Raw genomic sequence first — 17,014 nt, forward strand, 5'->3', positions numbered from 1 at the left:
ATGGACGGGCCCATTGCATGCTGGGAGGCCGGAAAGCATTGACCGATTTGTGCAAATCCGCTGTCGCTTCATCATATCCCATTGTTATCCTGTGGATCCTGTGGACTTAGGAGAAATACCGTTATCAACGGTAAGTTATTACCATAACGTATATATTCCAATCTTATATTTTGCTTAATGAACTGTGGTACTTCTAGTTAATGGAAATTTAATCAATTTGCGCAGTTTGCAAACAACATTGTGTCTTGTAACCTTGAACTAGAGAATACAGTGTCATCTTTGCATGTTTTCTATTGACTACTCACCTCATTTCATGTTTAACAGTGGAATGTTTCATATTTATTAATGTCACCATAAGGACCAAGTTGAATTACCTATCAGTACCCCCAGAATGGCACCTGGTGATTTATTACTATCTCACAATATGGCAATGTAAAACATAGCAATTTAAAATTGCTATGTTTTACATATTGTGAGATAGTAATAAATTATTTTAAATTTATATAGAGGTATAGAAAGGAGCTATAAATGAAATGTATGATTCAAGATAAATAAAACTTTTTTAAAATAGTAAGTCTGCTAGCGCTATCTGTGCTTTGTGTTTTTTTCAGTGGATTATAGTGAAAGGGTAGAGGAGTCCCTTTTTGCATAGTAAGCTGCATGCAGACAATTTTGCGATTTTTTTAAATATTGAATCATTTAATCAACGCCAGAGGGACACTTTGTTGTATTTGTTTTGTTTGGCCCTTTTCCACTAGCTCAAAAAACACGGGTAAATGCACGGGGGCGCGCATTTATACGTGTTTTTTGCTAGTGGAAACGGCTCCCTCAGGAAAAACCCGGATCAAGTGACCCGGGAATCCTACCGGGGTAGCTACCTGGGTAGGACACGGGAATGATCTGAGTAAGGTGTAGTGTAAATGGAAGCCGTGTTGATGCGACGCGGCTCCCGTTTACACTGTATGGATGGGCGGCGCTGGGAGATCACAGGGCAGCGCTGGGAGATCATGGGATTCCCAGCGCCGCCCCTGCCGCGTTACCAGCAGCGTCACCAACCCGGCTGCGACCCGCATTGTAGATGGGAAAGGGGTATTAGCTGGATGTTTCTCAGAGGCTGATTTCTTCTTGTCGTTTATGGAGTCAAAATTGTGCTTATCAGTACATTGCGACTTGCCTGCTGCAGCTTGCTTTCAGTGACTTGCCTTTACCTCATGGAATTAACCCTATTATCTTCCAAAATGTAGAAGAAAAAAAAATGCAACTTGATCATTTTATAGTTGACACTTTGCACATTTGCAACAATACCTTATAGTTATCCTTTGCAATAAGAACTTATACTTAAGCAGACCAAACAATACTGGAGTATGACAGTAGATACGTTTTCTCAACAAAATAATTCTACCATATTCATATATTGATTTGAAAATGCTAAAAATAAATAAATGTTATTTAAGTAATTTTATTGAATTTAATTTATGTGTCACAATATTATTTGCTGAGACAAGGTACCTGCTTAAAGCCAGGGGGGAGGAGAGGCATGTGTTTATGTCACAAAAGAATGGACACTGGGAACAGTTTTGATTCCAAGCTTGTTTTCAGTTCTTCCTCTGTTGACCTTTTGACACCAAACACTACAAATAACTGTTCAGTTTTTTTTTCTTCGTTCCCCCCCCCCCCAGTGTACCTAGTTAATAATAGAGGTAACTCTTTAGCAGTTAAGTATTTGTGTCTGTGTCTTTTAAGGTACTTTAAACAGTACTAGTTGCAGAACTGTTTGTTTTGTAAGGCCATGCATTTAATGTGTAGAGGCTATGCACCAGCTGGACCCAGGAAGCATGTGATTGAACATTTACTTGAGGCAATGGTTTAAAATAGTCACAAAACTGTGTGTGCGTGTGTGTGTGTTAGGTTGCATTTTATAATAGAGCCTGAGTAGTTGTAATTGAGTAGTAATTTCAGCTATCGGCCAATTGTAACTTTACTGAAAAACAAAACATGCAGGCAGGACCGATGCTAGGGTGTTCGGCGCTCCCTCCCATATGTAATAAAGGGACAGCGCTCACGCTGCAAAAAAGGGTATGGTGTCACAAGGAAGGGACGTGGCCACACAATAGTACCCCTAATTCAAATTAAGCCACCCAATAGCACAACAGATCAAGAAGTCCAGGAGAACTATTCAAGAGGACGGTATTACAGTATAACATGGCCATAATGTCTAAGTTATGCAAAAGGTTTTCCAGATAATTATCTTCGGTTTAGTCTACATGAAGCAAAGTGTAGATGCTTAAAGCCTGGTTCTGAGTGCTGATGTTCACTGTCAGCTATTTTTTGCTGCTGCGAGTGATTAAAAAATCCTATGGCGCATGTGTTAAACTGTGTGTACGCACAGAGGCTCAGTTGCATTTGAGACACAAGTTGTGAAATATATGAGCGGTGGATAGTCAGACACACAGCGGTGGACCGTTTTATGGGCGTGTGTTATTGGTATGGGGGGTAATTCCAAGTTGAACGCAGCAGGAAATATTTTAGCAGTTGGGCAAAACCATGTGCACTGCAGGGGGGGGGGGCAGATATAACATTTGCAGAGAGAGTTAGATTTGGGTGGGTTATTTTGTTTCTGTGCAGGGTAAATACTGGCTGCTTTATTTTTACACTGCAATTTAGATTGCAGATTTAACTCACCACACCCAAATCTAACTCTCTCTGCACATGTTATATCTGCCTCCCCTGCAGTGCACATGGTTTTGCCCAACTGCTAACAAAGTTCCTGCTGCGATCAACTCAGAATTACCCCCATTGTTGTGGACATGTCACTGAACTGTTTGCAAACTTAGAAGCTTAATCACTCACATTTTTAGGTCTTACACTGTTGGAGATTCTCCACTTATCATGGGGCTAGGGCAAGTTTCGAAGGAGCCATTTATGGTAGTGTCTAAAGACACACCAAGCAGAATTTCATTGCGTTTGCCCTTGTACATTCAGATACATACTTCAGCATTTTTAAAGAATATCTACGTTCTAACTTTTACATGCTGCCCAGAGGTGAGAGAGACCAAGGAGGATGTATGCCAGAATGACAGCATTAGGCTTAAGGTGGGTACACACTAGTAGATATATCTGCAGATCAATTGATCTGCAGATATATCTATGTACGGATCGGGCAGTGTGCTGTGCATACACACAGCCCGATCCGTCGCGGGACTGACGTCATGAACTGGGCGGGCGGGCGCTCGCGCCCGCCCAGTTCACCTGTCAATCACCGCCGGCCGCCGTAGCATGTGTACGGGCGGTCGGACGACCGCCCCGTACACACACAGCGACGGGCCAATATATCGTTAGATACATTGGCTGTCGGCTGTGCTGCGCGGCCAACGCGATACGTCTGTGAACGACGGTGTTCACAGACGTATCGCCCGTACACACTGCCCGACGGTCCTGCGATGTATCGGCCGTTCAAGAGAACGGCCGATACATCGACCAGTGTGTATGGGCCTTTAGGCTGTATGACAGGAGGGGTAGGACTAAGGGTTAGGGCAGAAGACATCCGATGTCATACTCACATGACTGCTATAGCTGTCTAGAGCTAGTAAGTTACTGCTGGGCCATTAGGGACAATATGTCGACATTCCAACAAATCAACATTTCATCTACATGATGAACTTCAACATGATCAATTATGATTGTGTAAAAAAAAATTGTGTCGACATATCATGCCACTCCCATTTAGCCAAGTCATTCAGGATCTCTTAACTGGAATTTTCAAAAACCACAAAGGAAAAAACGAAATAATTGCTGAAGTTTAACTATACCGTTTGTTTTCTATTGTAAAGCTCTACAGTTCTTGCTGCTGCTACAGTTTATGTTGTTGTTGTTGTTGTTGTTATTAGTAATAATAATAAATGTAGCATGATCACAAACTTTCCACAGTACAGTTACTATAAGTAGGGAAATTTAGTTTTTTTATTTTGTAAATTAATCTAAATAAAAAAATGTAAAAAGCAAACGTGAGAAAGGGGGAGCAAATAAAATTATATACACTTCTCAATGACGATAATTAAAAAAAATAGTGAACTTAGCATAAGAGTAGTCTTTACAGATAATGGAGGTTGTAGTTATAGCATGTTACATGAAGGGGCTGTTGTATAACTCATGGCTTGTTTTTTTTTATTTTTTTTATAAACAGATTTGCAGCCGCATGTGGTCAGAACCTATTGTTTATGTCAGATTTTCTTTTCTGTTCAATAAATTGTATCCATTGTTTTATCTAAAAAGTGGGAGGTGGAGGAGGGATAGGTCTCAAGACAATGTATTTTCCTAGGGGCCTGTAATCTGCTGTCCATCCAGATATAATAGGACACTGCTGCTTCTAGTTTACTAAAACCTGCAATTAATAGGATAATTGGGAAGGTCTGGCCCAAATGCAGTAAATTGGATAATAGGATCTTTTTGGTCAGTGTAGTCCTAACCAGAATGAGGGATCACCTAATTTCTGCAGTTAAGGATTTAAGAAGACTTGCCCTTTCATTAATGTCCTATACATTGAATAGGTATTTAAGGATGTGTACTGCTTGTGCAAGTAAGTAAGTGCAAGTTTAGTACAAGATTAAGGCTAGGTGCACACCTGGCCGACGGATCAGCTATCCGTACAATCCGCTGACTGGTGTAACGAGTGGCATGGTGTATGCGCAAACAATCTTGTGTGTACACACTTACTAATCCACTGCCGATGTGTCTGAATATGACCTCCCATTTTGTGACGACATATTCAATGGCTGCTGCTGACGACCTAACGTGTGGCTGGCGAATCGGCTATACATACAACCAAATTTATTGATATACTGTATCTGCAAGATACATTGGCACCGGCTGTGCTGCTGGGCCATTCAGAGATCACGGTTGTACACACAACCGATATCTCTGAATGGCCCAACTCGCAATATATTGCATAATAAGTACCCAGCATAAGGATAATTAAACGTTATAATAGCAAAGTAGTCTGGTTTTGATTGATGTTAAGTACTGATGTGTCCACTTACATCTAGCCTCCCTGCACATAAAACAGACCTTCTAGCGTCTTTACGTGCATCTTTTTCCATTAAAATGCATCCTATTCGCAACATTATGTGAATACATAGGACCCACAAGCAGCTAATGCTGATTAAAATGACATGCAGCATTACTATATTCTCTGTGCAACTGTGGCTGTAACTGTATACGAAATGGTATATTCCCAGAAAACACTGTAACCTACCATTTTGTATGCAGTTACAGCCACAGACGCACACAGAACATATGCATGCTGCATATCATTTTAATCAGCACAGCTGCATATAATTTTAATCAGCAGAGTCTGTTTGTGCATCCTATTCGCATAGCGCTGCGAATAAGAACGCTAACGAAGTTGCACAGAACCTGTCAGCTCACTCACGCCAAGCATCTCCAGCTATGTGGCATATTGAGGCAAGATGTATGAGGACACATCTGTATTGCACTTCCAGAGGAATTGATTCTTCTGTCTAGAATATTTTATCTGGGCTCTACTCGTTCTGTAATCAAATTTATGATAATTATATTTGTTAAGCAGCATTACATGGCTGCAGAGGTGAAATATGAGTGGGAGAACCAACCATGAGTTATAATCTGCCGCTTGTGATTGCTCCTCACACTGACCCCAGTTTAGCCGGGTAGTAAGAGAACTGGGAAAATTACTGCATGGGGCAGCTCCTGGTCTTCAGGTAGTGGACAGGTGCCACCAAGTTCAAAATATTAGCATGTTTTTTTTTAAATAGCTTCACCCCCCCACCCAGAGTTCCTGAAACTATTCTTCCAGAAAAATAGCACTGCGAGCAGTGGTCCCCAAACTGAGTTACGAGTACCCCTAGGGTTTTCTCACGGAGACATTTAAAGGTACATACTATCTCTTTGTATTTCTGCAACGCACACCTTTCTCAGTCTTTCTATTTCATTCTGTCTCATATCCATCCACCAATCTATACACTGCCTCTCTCATATATACATTCATACATTTATACAGTTTCTCTCATACATACACTGACTCTCTCATACATACTGTATATACATACATGCATACATACAATGCCTCCTCCATATATACATACATGCATACACTGCCTCTCTCATTCATTCATACATACATACATACATACATACATACATTCATACATACACCTACTATATATATATATATATATATATATATATATACCCAGCCAAGGCACACTGTCACCACTGCCACCTTACCCGGGGAGTGTCTTCAGGCAGCCACTGCTCTGGGCACCACCGCAGCAAAGGGCATCTGCTCCCCATTGCTGCTGCCGTCTCCCAGCTTCATGGTGCCACTGGCTGGGTTGGCGCTACTGCTGCCGCAAGTGAGCTGACAAGTTCTGTGCATCTCTGCTAGCGCCAAGTGTTTTTTCTTTTCCGAAATGCGTCTTAAACACAACACAACATGTCAAGGATGCACCAGGAGACTCTGCTGATTAATTTGATATGAGACACTTGTATATATTTGTGCAACTGAGTTTGTATATTAAGCACAATGAAACTTGACATGGAACAAAGCTGTGCCTGCTGCATCGTATAATAGCACTTCATATACTGATTCAGAGACTCAGTTGCACACAGATATACAAATGTTGCATTTTTAAAAAGTGTTTCTCAATTTTCCGTTGTGTTGAATGGAGAATAGCAGTGATGGGCTCCGTGGAGAAAGAAAGCCTAGTATATCTATATAGGAACATTACAAAAAATAGTATGAAACAGAGGTCCTAATTCATAGTTGCACACAGTGTCCTACTGGAGCAGGAAGGGCCTACCGGGTAAATGCAGTGATGGATACCCATGCTTAGTGGTGTGAATATCCTCCATAAAGTGTGTGTCCAGCTACCACAGAGACTTGGCTAACTATTAGTATAGCCTTGGCCTCTTATTAAAATATATACAGTAAGTACTGATAGTGCATGCATGATAATGTACCAGTTTAATAACAGCAATGCACTATAGAACATACACCGTAAAACAATGCCTCTCCCATATATACATACATGCATACACTGCCTCCATTCATTCATTCATTCATACATACATACATATATATATATATATATATATATATATATTATGCATATATTATACACACATTCCCCCCCCCCCCCCCCCCCCCCAGGGGTGTGCATAATATATGCATAATCTGTTATTCAAGTGCATAGTCTGTAACCTAATCCCGAGAGGAGGGGGTGAGCCCTCTGACAGTGGGGCCCATCGGGATTTCCCCTGTACCCTGTGGGCCATTACTGCACACAAGCTGTCTGCTGATGTGCCCACATTGTGTGTGTTGAAATAAATGCGGATCTGTGTCTGTACTCGGAGTTGGCCAACCCACCACTATTCATCCGCTTGAGAAAGTATCCATAATCACTATCAGTGTGCATTTTCAGCAGCTCTATACCTGGTGCAAGAGATCTGTTTGAGGAAACAACCAGTTTCCGCTCAGCTACTGTATACCTACTCTGCAATTGGAGATGCAACTGAAATGTGTATGACTCAGAATCTCTGGTAGCTGGTAAAATATGCATAGCGCTCAAAAGCACAAGTTCCATCCACAAAACAGATTTGTGTGCATTTCTGAAGCAGCTTCAGAGTGTCTTAACTGCTGGGACAGCTTACAATAGGTAGGGGTACAGTATATTTGAGGGGAATGGTGACCGTACAGTACTCCTGTTCAATATGTTATCATGTTTATTGAATACTAGATGGATATTTGCATGTGTCTGTTCCAGAGCAAATATTTTAAAAAAAATTTTGTCACTATTCTTTCACAGTTCCCCACACACAAGGCCCTCTTGATGGAAGTTTGTATGCCAAAGTAAGAAAGAAAAGCCTTTCTGATGGCTCTGTTACAGTTATTGACTCTGGGGTTCCCTTGACAAGCAGCCCTGATCATAGTGATCATACTTTGTCTGTCAGCAGTGATTCAGGGCATTCTACTGCTTCTATAAGGACAGAAAGAACAGAAGAAAAGGTTGTATCAAAAGTCAGAAGAGGTCTGAGTCCAAAAGAGAAGGCAGAACTGGACCAACTACTTAGTGGGTTTGGAGTAGATAACCAGACGTGCTCACAGAAGGATATGACTGATGCTCAAAACAAGTACAGTGGGACACGACTTATAGTCCCTGCTGAAATTCATGTGAATGGAAACACTAAGCTCAAAGACAGAGAAACTGATATTTTAGATGACGAAATGCCAAATCACGATTTACACAGTGTTGACAGCATTGGCACTTTGTCTTCATCAGAAGGGCAACATTCTAACAATCTTGGAAACTTTAGTTGCCATAAAAGCAGTCAAAACTCATTGCTGTCTGATGGCTTTTGCAGTAACACTGGAGATGAACACAACCACAGTTTAGCACCTGACCTAGGTATTAGTATTGACCATATGTATGAAAGGTCATATAACATCAATGAACCAAAGCAAGTTCAGCAGCCAACTGCTCCACCTCCTCCTTATGTACAAAGCAACTATTCAACGCAGACTTGGGTGCGCCAACAGCAAATGGTTAGTTCACATCAATACAGCTATCCTGATAATGAAAGTCGATTTGGTGTACATGGCTCATTACATTCAACCCCTAACACAACAGAAATGTCCAAAGTCCCTTCTGTATCTAACAGAAGTTTTAGCAGAAAAGATACTGTGCAAAGGAGTATGTCAAATTTCACTCCAGACCAGGTTCCAGAAAGCTCCCGGCATGCATCTTCAACACAAAATCCACCTAATGGGATAGAAGTGAAGAATGAAGAAATGCCTTCCTCCCCAACATTGGATATAGACCAGTCAATTGAGCAACTTAATAAATTAATCTTGGAGTTGGATCCAACTTTTGAACCAATTCCGACTCGAATGAATTCTAGTGCAACAAATACAAATGCACTTATTACTGATGTTGATAACCGTGACCTTCATACGCCTTTAGATGCAGAGAAAAGAAGAAAACTCTTCCAAGAAGGTAAATAATTTTCAGTTTTATCAATTCATTTTTTATTTATTTAAAATGTTGGTTAAAAATGTAAAGTTTATCATTGTAGGATTCATTTATTCAGTTATTTAAACAACAATATATTTATGTGATTTTCTTGACAAAGGTGGGTATCCAATTATCCACGATAGTGCCGTGGGTGCATAAAACAGGTGTTGGTCACATTTTTTTTTTTTTATCACCCATAAGCATTGTTTGAAGCATAATCCCCGACTGCTGGCATCGGAGTTAAGCTTCGGCTTATTGGAGCTAATTGGATAGCCCCGGTGAACCAATTGGCTGCAGATAATTACCACGGCTAATTGGATATCCCTCAGGGTTGTTATTCAATTGTTAAAAACACTTTCATGGTTATCTGAGGGTAAATATTGAGCAGTCGTCATCGGAGGTATTCATCTACAGCTGATTCCTGTTGTATCTCAAATACTGTTATGGTGTGCAGTAAATCTGTTCATTTGTAGATGCAAACCTTTGTGACTTCAGTTGCATGTTTATATTTCCTAGAATGCAAAATACTATTTAATTATTTGCAAAATGCAAATCACAATAATGCCAAAATTACATATCCTACAAAAATATACTTATTGTTGGTAACGTTTGTTTATTTATTTATTTTTAAGTTTTGATGTACATTACTGTACTTTCTTATTTTATTGGGTGTTATTACTGAACTGGTTTCATGATATTGTAATTTATAATATGCTAAACGGACTTGATTTTAACAGTCAGATAAGCAATAGATAATTTTTCAGTTGGTTTATCATGTTGATATGTGAGTTCATGAATAACATCTAAGTAATAGAGATACTAGTTCCATTCTGTGCAACTGTATTTCCTGTTGTCTCTCATTCTTGATTGGAATATTTTACAAATGTATTTTTTCCCCCATTCTTTTGAATGACTACTGTTAATTTAAAATTGGCACAGTGGTTAGTATTGCTGCCTTGCAGTGGTGGGGTCATGTGTTCGATTTGGACTAGGTTACCATATGTATGGAATGTGTACGTTCTCATGTGTGTAAAAATATAATTTTCCAATTATTATTTGTTCCATCCCTCAAAGAATCATGCTGTGCTTTGTATCCTGCTCTTTTCTGCATGTCTCCTCCCATATGAGTCTCTCCAGTCCTGCTACTGTTCTCTATTATCTTCTAAAACTTGGCCTTATCACACTGCTACTGAATGGGCTCTTTAATGTTCATTAGTTCTGTTTTGTGTAGATAACAATATACTGTTTTGTTATTAGTATAATAAATGTTCTTGTAGCTGCAGATAATCTTTTGTGTTCCGGTATCAGATTGCCTTATCAGTTTTCACTGTACTGCAAATAATCTCTAGCTGCATAATATAGTTTTGTCTGGAGCCTAGGTAGCCTGAGACTGGCTAATCAAGTGAATGGAGCAAGAGATGCCACCAAATGAGGGGTTGAAACTGCAGTGCTTCTTTTGGGCTCATTTTAAAGAACACACATACGGAAATGGTTCTGCTTTTCCTCACACACAGTACATATAAAAGACATTAAAATGTTTGCCAATATATATTTGTGTAGTCAGGACCGAAACTAGCTTTTCTGCCACCTAGGGCAAGGCAGTACTCAAACTAACACCCCCCTTTCCTGGTGACAAAAATGGCAATTTGAGCATTGAAACTTTGCCAAAACTACCTGCTGTGTTATCTGTCTTTTTATGCAATGAGTGCTGCTGATACATATATATGTTATAGAAATAATTAAGTATAGCACTCGTAGGCCTTTACCAATTCAGTGCAAAAAAGGAGGTGTATTGCAGTTGGGGAAACTTTTCCAATACATTACAATGAATGTTGGGAATAATCAAACATATTTGATTTTCCCAACTAGCTGAAAAGACCGTTTTTGACATGTGTGAGCAAACAAATTATTGTTTGCTCCCATACACTGCCAGATTATCATTCCATGTATGGGGGGTCCTTGGACTTCACACCCTAATTCCAAATATCATCATAATGGGTGCATCAGTTCAAGGCTTATTGTCGAGTACTGTGAGGATTTCTCCACCCACCCCCCTTCCCTTTCTGAGCTCACACCTGAATAAGGTAAAGGTGGTGCTGTTTAACATCTCTGACACCTCACTGTATTGACTCTAGGCCTACTGATTTTATGTTAATGTAAATAACTACTTGTATTTTATACTGGATTTATCTTTTAATTGTGAATAAATACTTTTTGGTATGATTTACCAATTGACCATTTTCCCTTGTTGGGTGAACTTTTTTTGGTGAGATGGTATCTTTACAGGACCCCTTCCCTGTTTTGTATTGAGAGATTTATACCATAATCTTAAACTGACATTAAAGAGCTACATTTATGGACACTCAAATGTGGATTCACTGGCGCACTCTGGAATTTTGTATGAATGTTCTATTATTGGTTCCCAATAACAGGGGTCCTCCGTGTGGTGCTGCTTACTTTATAGTGCACAATAAGGGTATTTTTTGTAATATACAGTGTGTGTGTGTATGTATGTGTATATATATATATATATATATATATTTCTCTAACGTCCTAGTGGATGCTGGGGACTCCGTAAGGACCATGGGGAATAGACGGGCTCCGCAGGAGACATGGGCACTTTAAGAAAGAATTTAGGTTCTGGTGTGCACTGGCTCCTCCCTCTATGTCCCTCCTCCAGACCTCAGTTTGAATCTGTGGCCGGACGAGCCGGGTGCTACTTAGTGAGCTCTCCTGAGCTTGCTATAAGAAAGTATTTTGTTAGGTTTTTTATTTTCAGGGAGCTCTGCTGGCAACAGACTCCCTGCATCGTGGGACTGAGGGGAGAGAAGCAGCCCTACTCTCTGAAGATAGGTCCTGCTTCTTAGGCTACTGGACACTATTATCTCCAGAGGGATCGTACACAGGATCTCACCCTTTGTCGTCCGATCCCGGAGCCGCGCCGCCGTCCCCCTCGCAGAGCCGGAAGAAAGAAGCCGGGTGAAAGAAGCAAGAAGACTTCGAAATCGGCGGCAGAGGGAGCGCACAGCACTGCAGCTGTGCGCCATTGCTCCCACACTACACCCACATACTCCGGTCACTGTAAGGGTGCAGGGCGCAGGGGGGGGGCGCCCTGGGCAGCAATTAGAGACCTCTTTGGCAAAAGTTTGCATAATATACAGTTGGGCACTGTATATATCTATGAGCCCCCGCCAAAATTGTACATGAAAGCGGGACAGAAGCCCGCCGTCGAGGGGGCGGGGCTTCTTCCTCAGCACTCACCAGCGCCATGTTTTTTCTCCACAGCACCACTGAGAGGAAGCTCCCCAGTCTCTCCCCTGCAGTTACACGGTAGAAGAGGGTAAAAAGAGAGGGGGAGGGGGGGCACATAATTAGGCGCAAAAATCAATATAAACAGCAGCTACTGGGTTAACATTAAGTTACTGTGTTATTCCTGGGTTAATAGCACTGGGGTGTGTGCTGGCATACTCTCTCTCTGTCTCTCCAAAGGGCCTTATGGGGGAATTGTCTTCAGATGAGCATTCCCTGAGTGTGGTGTGTGTCGGTACGTGTGTGTCGACATGTCTGAGGTAAATGGCTCCCCTAAGGAGGAGATGGAGCAAATGTGTGTGTGAGGGTGTCTCCGTCGACAACGCCGACACCTGTTTGGATATGTGTAATTAAGTGCTAAGGGGAATTTATTGCACAAGAGATTAGAGAACAGACAGGAAATCTATCCATGTCTGTCCCTATATCGCAGAGACCTTCAGAGTCTCTCAATGACAAAATAATAGACACTGATATCGACACGGAGTCTGACTCCAGTGTCGACTACGATAATGCAAAGTTACAGCCAAGATGGCAGAAAAGTATTCAATATATGATTATTGTAATAAAAGATGATTTACATATCACTGATGACTCATCTGTCCCTGACACAAGGGTACACATGTTTAAGGGGAAGAAAGCTGAGGTAAATTTCCCTCCTCTCATGATGAAAAAGAGCGGGAATCTCCAGACAAGAGACTGCAGTTTCCCACAAAGAATTCTCAGGCAGTATCCTTTCCCCACTAGGGCCAGGATATGGTGGGAATCTTCCCCTAGGGTGTCACGTTTGCCCAAAAGGTAGCCCTGACGTAACCGCTATTCTCAGGGATCCTGCAGATAGCGTGCACATTCTGGTACACTACTCAGACCGGCGATTGTGTCGGCATGGGTTTATAGCGCTGTGGCAGCGTGGACAGGTACCTTATCAGCAGAGATTGAGACCCTAGTATGTATATATATATATATATATATATATATATGTACTAGAGAACAGTCCAGCACTCTCATCATGAAGAACATCTGCGGGGTGCACTACACAAAAAATCCCCAAAGTCCTGAGTGATCTTTGTAATATAGTCCAAGAATAGGCACTCTCCAATACTCAATATGCTTAAGGTATATTTAATCCAATACTCACAGAGAAAAATTGCAAAGCATACATAGATGCATGGCAGGCAGGTCAGCAACGTTTCGGTCCGACAGGACCTTTGTCAAGCATTTCAACATTTCTTTGCCCATAACAAACAAACAAACAAACAGTAAGCAGAGCTAATCGCAGCGGAAGTACATACCTGTCACCGGCTACTCCTTATATACCCTTGTGCCGTCCATATCACCTCGATCACGCGCTCATAGCGTATGACCGGAACCGGAAGTATTGGGCACTTCCGGTTGCGTTCCACGAGATTGCTGGAACGCACGCCGGGATCGAGGTGATATGGACGGCACAAGGGTATATAAGGAGTAGCCGGTGACAGGTATGTACTTCCGCTGCGATTAGCTCTGCTTACTGTTTGTTTGTTATGGGCAAAGAAATGTTGAAATGCTTGACAAAGGTCCTGTCGGACCGAAACGTTGCTGACCTGCCTGCCATGCATCTATGTATGCTTTGCAATTTTTCTCTGTGAGTATTGGATTAAATACAGGTTGAGTATCCCATATCCAAATATTCCGAAATACGGAATATTCCGAAATACGGACTTTTTTGAGTGAGAGTGAGATAGTGAAACCTTTGTTTTTTGATGGCTCAATGTACACAAACTTTGTTTAATACACAAAGTTATTAAAAATATTGTATTAAATGACCTTCAGGCTGTGTGTATAAGGTGTATATGAAACATAAATTAATTGTGTGAATGTACACACACTTTGTTTAATGCACAAAGTTATAAAAAATATTGGCCATAATTACCTTCAGGCTGTGTGTATAAGGTGTATATGTAACATAAATGCATTCTGTGCTTAGATTTAGGTCCCATCACCATGATATCTCATTATGGTATCTAATTATTCCAAAATACGGAAAAATCCCATATCCAAAATATCTCTGGTCCCAAGCATTTTGGATAAGGGATACTCAACCTGTATACCTTAAGCATATTGAGTATTGGAGAGTTCCTATTCTTGGACTATATATATATATATATATATATATATATATATATATAGGTATATATATATATGTATATATAGAGATATATATATTAAAGATGCTGTCTTAAGAGATATATATATATATATATATAAAACATGCCCAAAGAGACATGAGTATACTGGGTCCTAGAGTCAAAGCTATGTCGATTTCTGCTTGACGTGTCCTGTAGAATATGCAATAGACAGATGATGCCGACTTAAGAGGCATATGGAAGGCTGAGGATTGTGTGGAGAAGGGTTCTCGGACCTGGTCTCCACAGCTATAGCTGGTAATTCTGATATTTTGCCTTATATTCCTGCACAGCCTAGGAAAGCACGACATTATCAAATGCAGCCTTTCGAACAAAGAAACAAGAAAGTCCGAGGTGCGTCCTTTCTTGCCAGAGGCGGGGGCATGCACAACACAGCTAGTTCCCAGGAACAGAAGTCCTCCCCGGCCTCTACAAAAATCCACCGCATGTCGCTGGGGCTCCACAGGTGGAGCTAGGCCCGGTGGGGGCACGCCTTCGTAAGTTCAGCCACAAGTGGGTTCACTCCCTGTTAGATCCCTGGGCAATAGATATTGTGTCTCAGGGATACAAGCTGGACTTTGAGAAGATGCCCCCTCACCGACGGCCCTGCCGGCTTCCCCCCACGAGAGGGAAACAGTGTTAACTGCAATTCACAAATTGTATCTTCAACAGGTGGTGGTCAAGGTTCCCCTCCTTCAACAAGGAGGGGGTTATTATTCGACCATGTTGTAGTCCCGAAACCAGACGGTTCGGTCAGACCCATATTGAATTTAAAATCCCTGAACATATACCTGAAAAGGTTCAAGTTCAAGATGGAATCGCTAAGAGCGGTCATTGCAAGCCTGAAAGGGGGAGATTTTATGGTGACTCGGGACATAAAGGATGCATACCTTCATGTCCCCATTTATCCACCTCATCAGGCGTACCTCAGAATTGCGGTACGGGATTGTCATTACCAATTTCAGATGTTGCCGTTTGGTCTCTCCACGGCCCCGAGAATATTCACCAAGGTAATGGCGGAAATGATGGTGCTCCTGCGGAAGCAAGGTGTCACTATTATCACGTACTTGGACGATCTCCTCATAAAAGCGAGATCAAGAGAGCAGTTGCTGAACAGTGTATCACTTTCTCTGGACGTGTAACGGCAACACGGCTGGATTCTATATATTCCAAAGTCGCAGTTGGTTCCTACAGCTCATCTGCCTCTCCTAGGCATGATCCTAGACACAGACCAGAAAAGGGTTTATCTCCCGATAGAGAGAGCTCAGGAGCTCGTGACACTGGTCAGAAATCTATTAAAACCAAAACAGGTGTCAGTGCATCACTGCGCTCGAGTCCTGGGAAGGATGGTGGCATCATACAAGGCCATTCCCTTCAGCAGGTTCCATGCGAGGACCTTCCAATGGGACTTACTGGACAAGTGGTCCGGATCACATCTTCAGATGCATCGGTTAATCACCCTATCCCCCAGGGCCAGGGTGTCTCTCCTGTGGTGGCTGCAGAGTGCTCACCTTCTCGAAGGTCGCAGATTCGGCATTCAGGACTGGGTCCTGGTGACCACGGATGCAAGCCTCCGAGGGTGGGGGAAGAAATTTCTAAGGGCTGTGGTCAAGTCAGGAGACTTGCCTTCACATCAACATCCTGGAACAAAGGGCCATATACAACGCCCTACGTCAAGCGGAGTCCCTGCTTCGCGACCAACCGGTTCTGATTCAGTCAGACAATATCACCGCAGTGGCTCATGTAAACCGCCAAGGCGGCACAAGGAGCAGGGTGGCGATGGTAGAAGCCACCAGAATTCTTCGCTGGGCTGAGAATCACGTAAGCGCACTGTTAGCAGTGTTCATTCCGGGAGTGGACAACTGGGAAGCAGACTTCCTCAGCAGGCACGACCTCCACCCGGGAGAGTGGGGACTTCATCAAGAAGTCTTCATGCAGATTGCAAGTCGGTGGGAACTGCCACAGGTGGACATGATGGCATCCCGCCTCAACAAAAAGCTGCAGAGATATTGCGCCAGGTCAAGAGACCCTCAGGCGATAGCTGTGGACGCACTGGTGACACCGTGGGTGTTCCCGTCGGTCTATGTATTTCCTCCTCTTCCTCTCATACCCAAGGTGCTGAGAATCATAAGGAAAAGAGGAGTGAGAACAATACTCTTTGTTCCGGATTGGCCAAGAAGGACTTGGTATCCAGATCTGCAAGAAATGCTCACAGAGGACCCGTGGCCTCTGCCTCTAGGACAGGACTTGTGCAACAGGGGCCCTGTCTGTACCAAGACTTACCGCGGCTGCGTTTGACAGCATGGCAGTTGAACGCAGGATCCTAGCAGAAAAAGGCATTCCGGATGAGGTCATTCCTACGCTGATAGAGGCTAGGAAGGATGTGACGGCTCAACATTATCACTCTATATGGCGAAAATATGGGGCTTGGTGTGAGGCCAGGAATGCCCCTACGGAGGAATTCCAGCTGGGCCGTTTCCTTCACTTCCTACGGTC

At 42.3% G+C, this 17,014-nt stretch overlaps 1 protein-coding gene across 3 annotated transcripts in view; it reads left to right on the forward strand.

The window, feature by feature from the left end:
* TNS3 (tensin 3) overlaps positions 1-17,014 on the forward strand; it is a 1,058,399-nt gene that overhangs the window by 814,134 nt on the left and 227,251 nt on the right. For all 3 annotated transcript variants that reach the window (XM_063922694.1, XM_063922695.1, XM_063922696.1), the window contains one exon: positions 7,842-9,029. In XM_063922694.1, the coding sequence (XP_063778764.1) occupies positions 7,842-9,029 (1,188 nt within the window). The remainder of the gene's footprint in view (positions 1-7,841; positions 9,030-17,014) is intronic.

This window comes from Pseudophryne corroboree, chromosome 5 (assembly GCF_028390025.1).
Source record: "Pseudophryne corroboree isolate aPseCor3 chromosome 5, aPseCor3.hap2, whole genome shotgun sequence".
Classification (NCBI taxonomy): Eukaryota; Metazoa; Chordata; class Amphibia; order Anura; family Myobatrachidae; genus Pseudophryne; species Pseudophryne corroboree.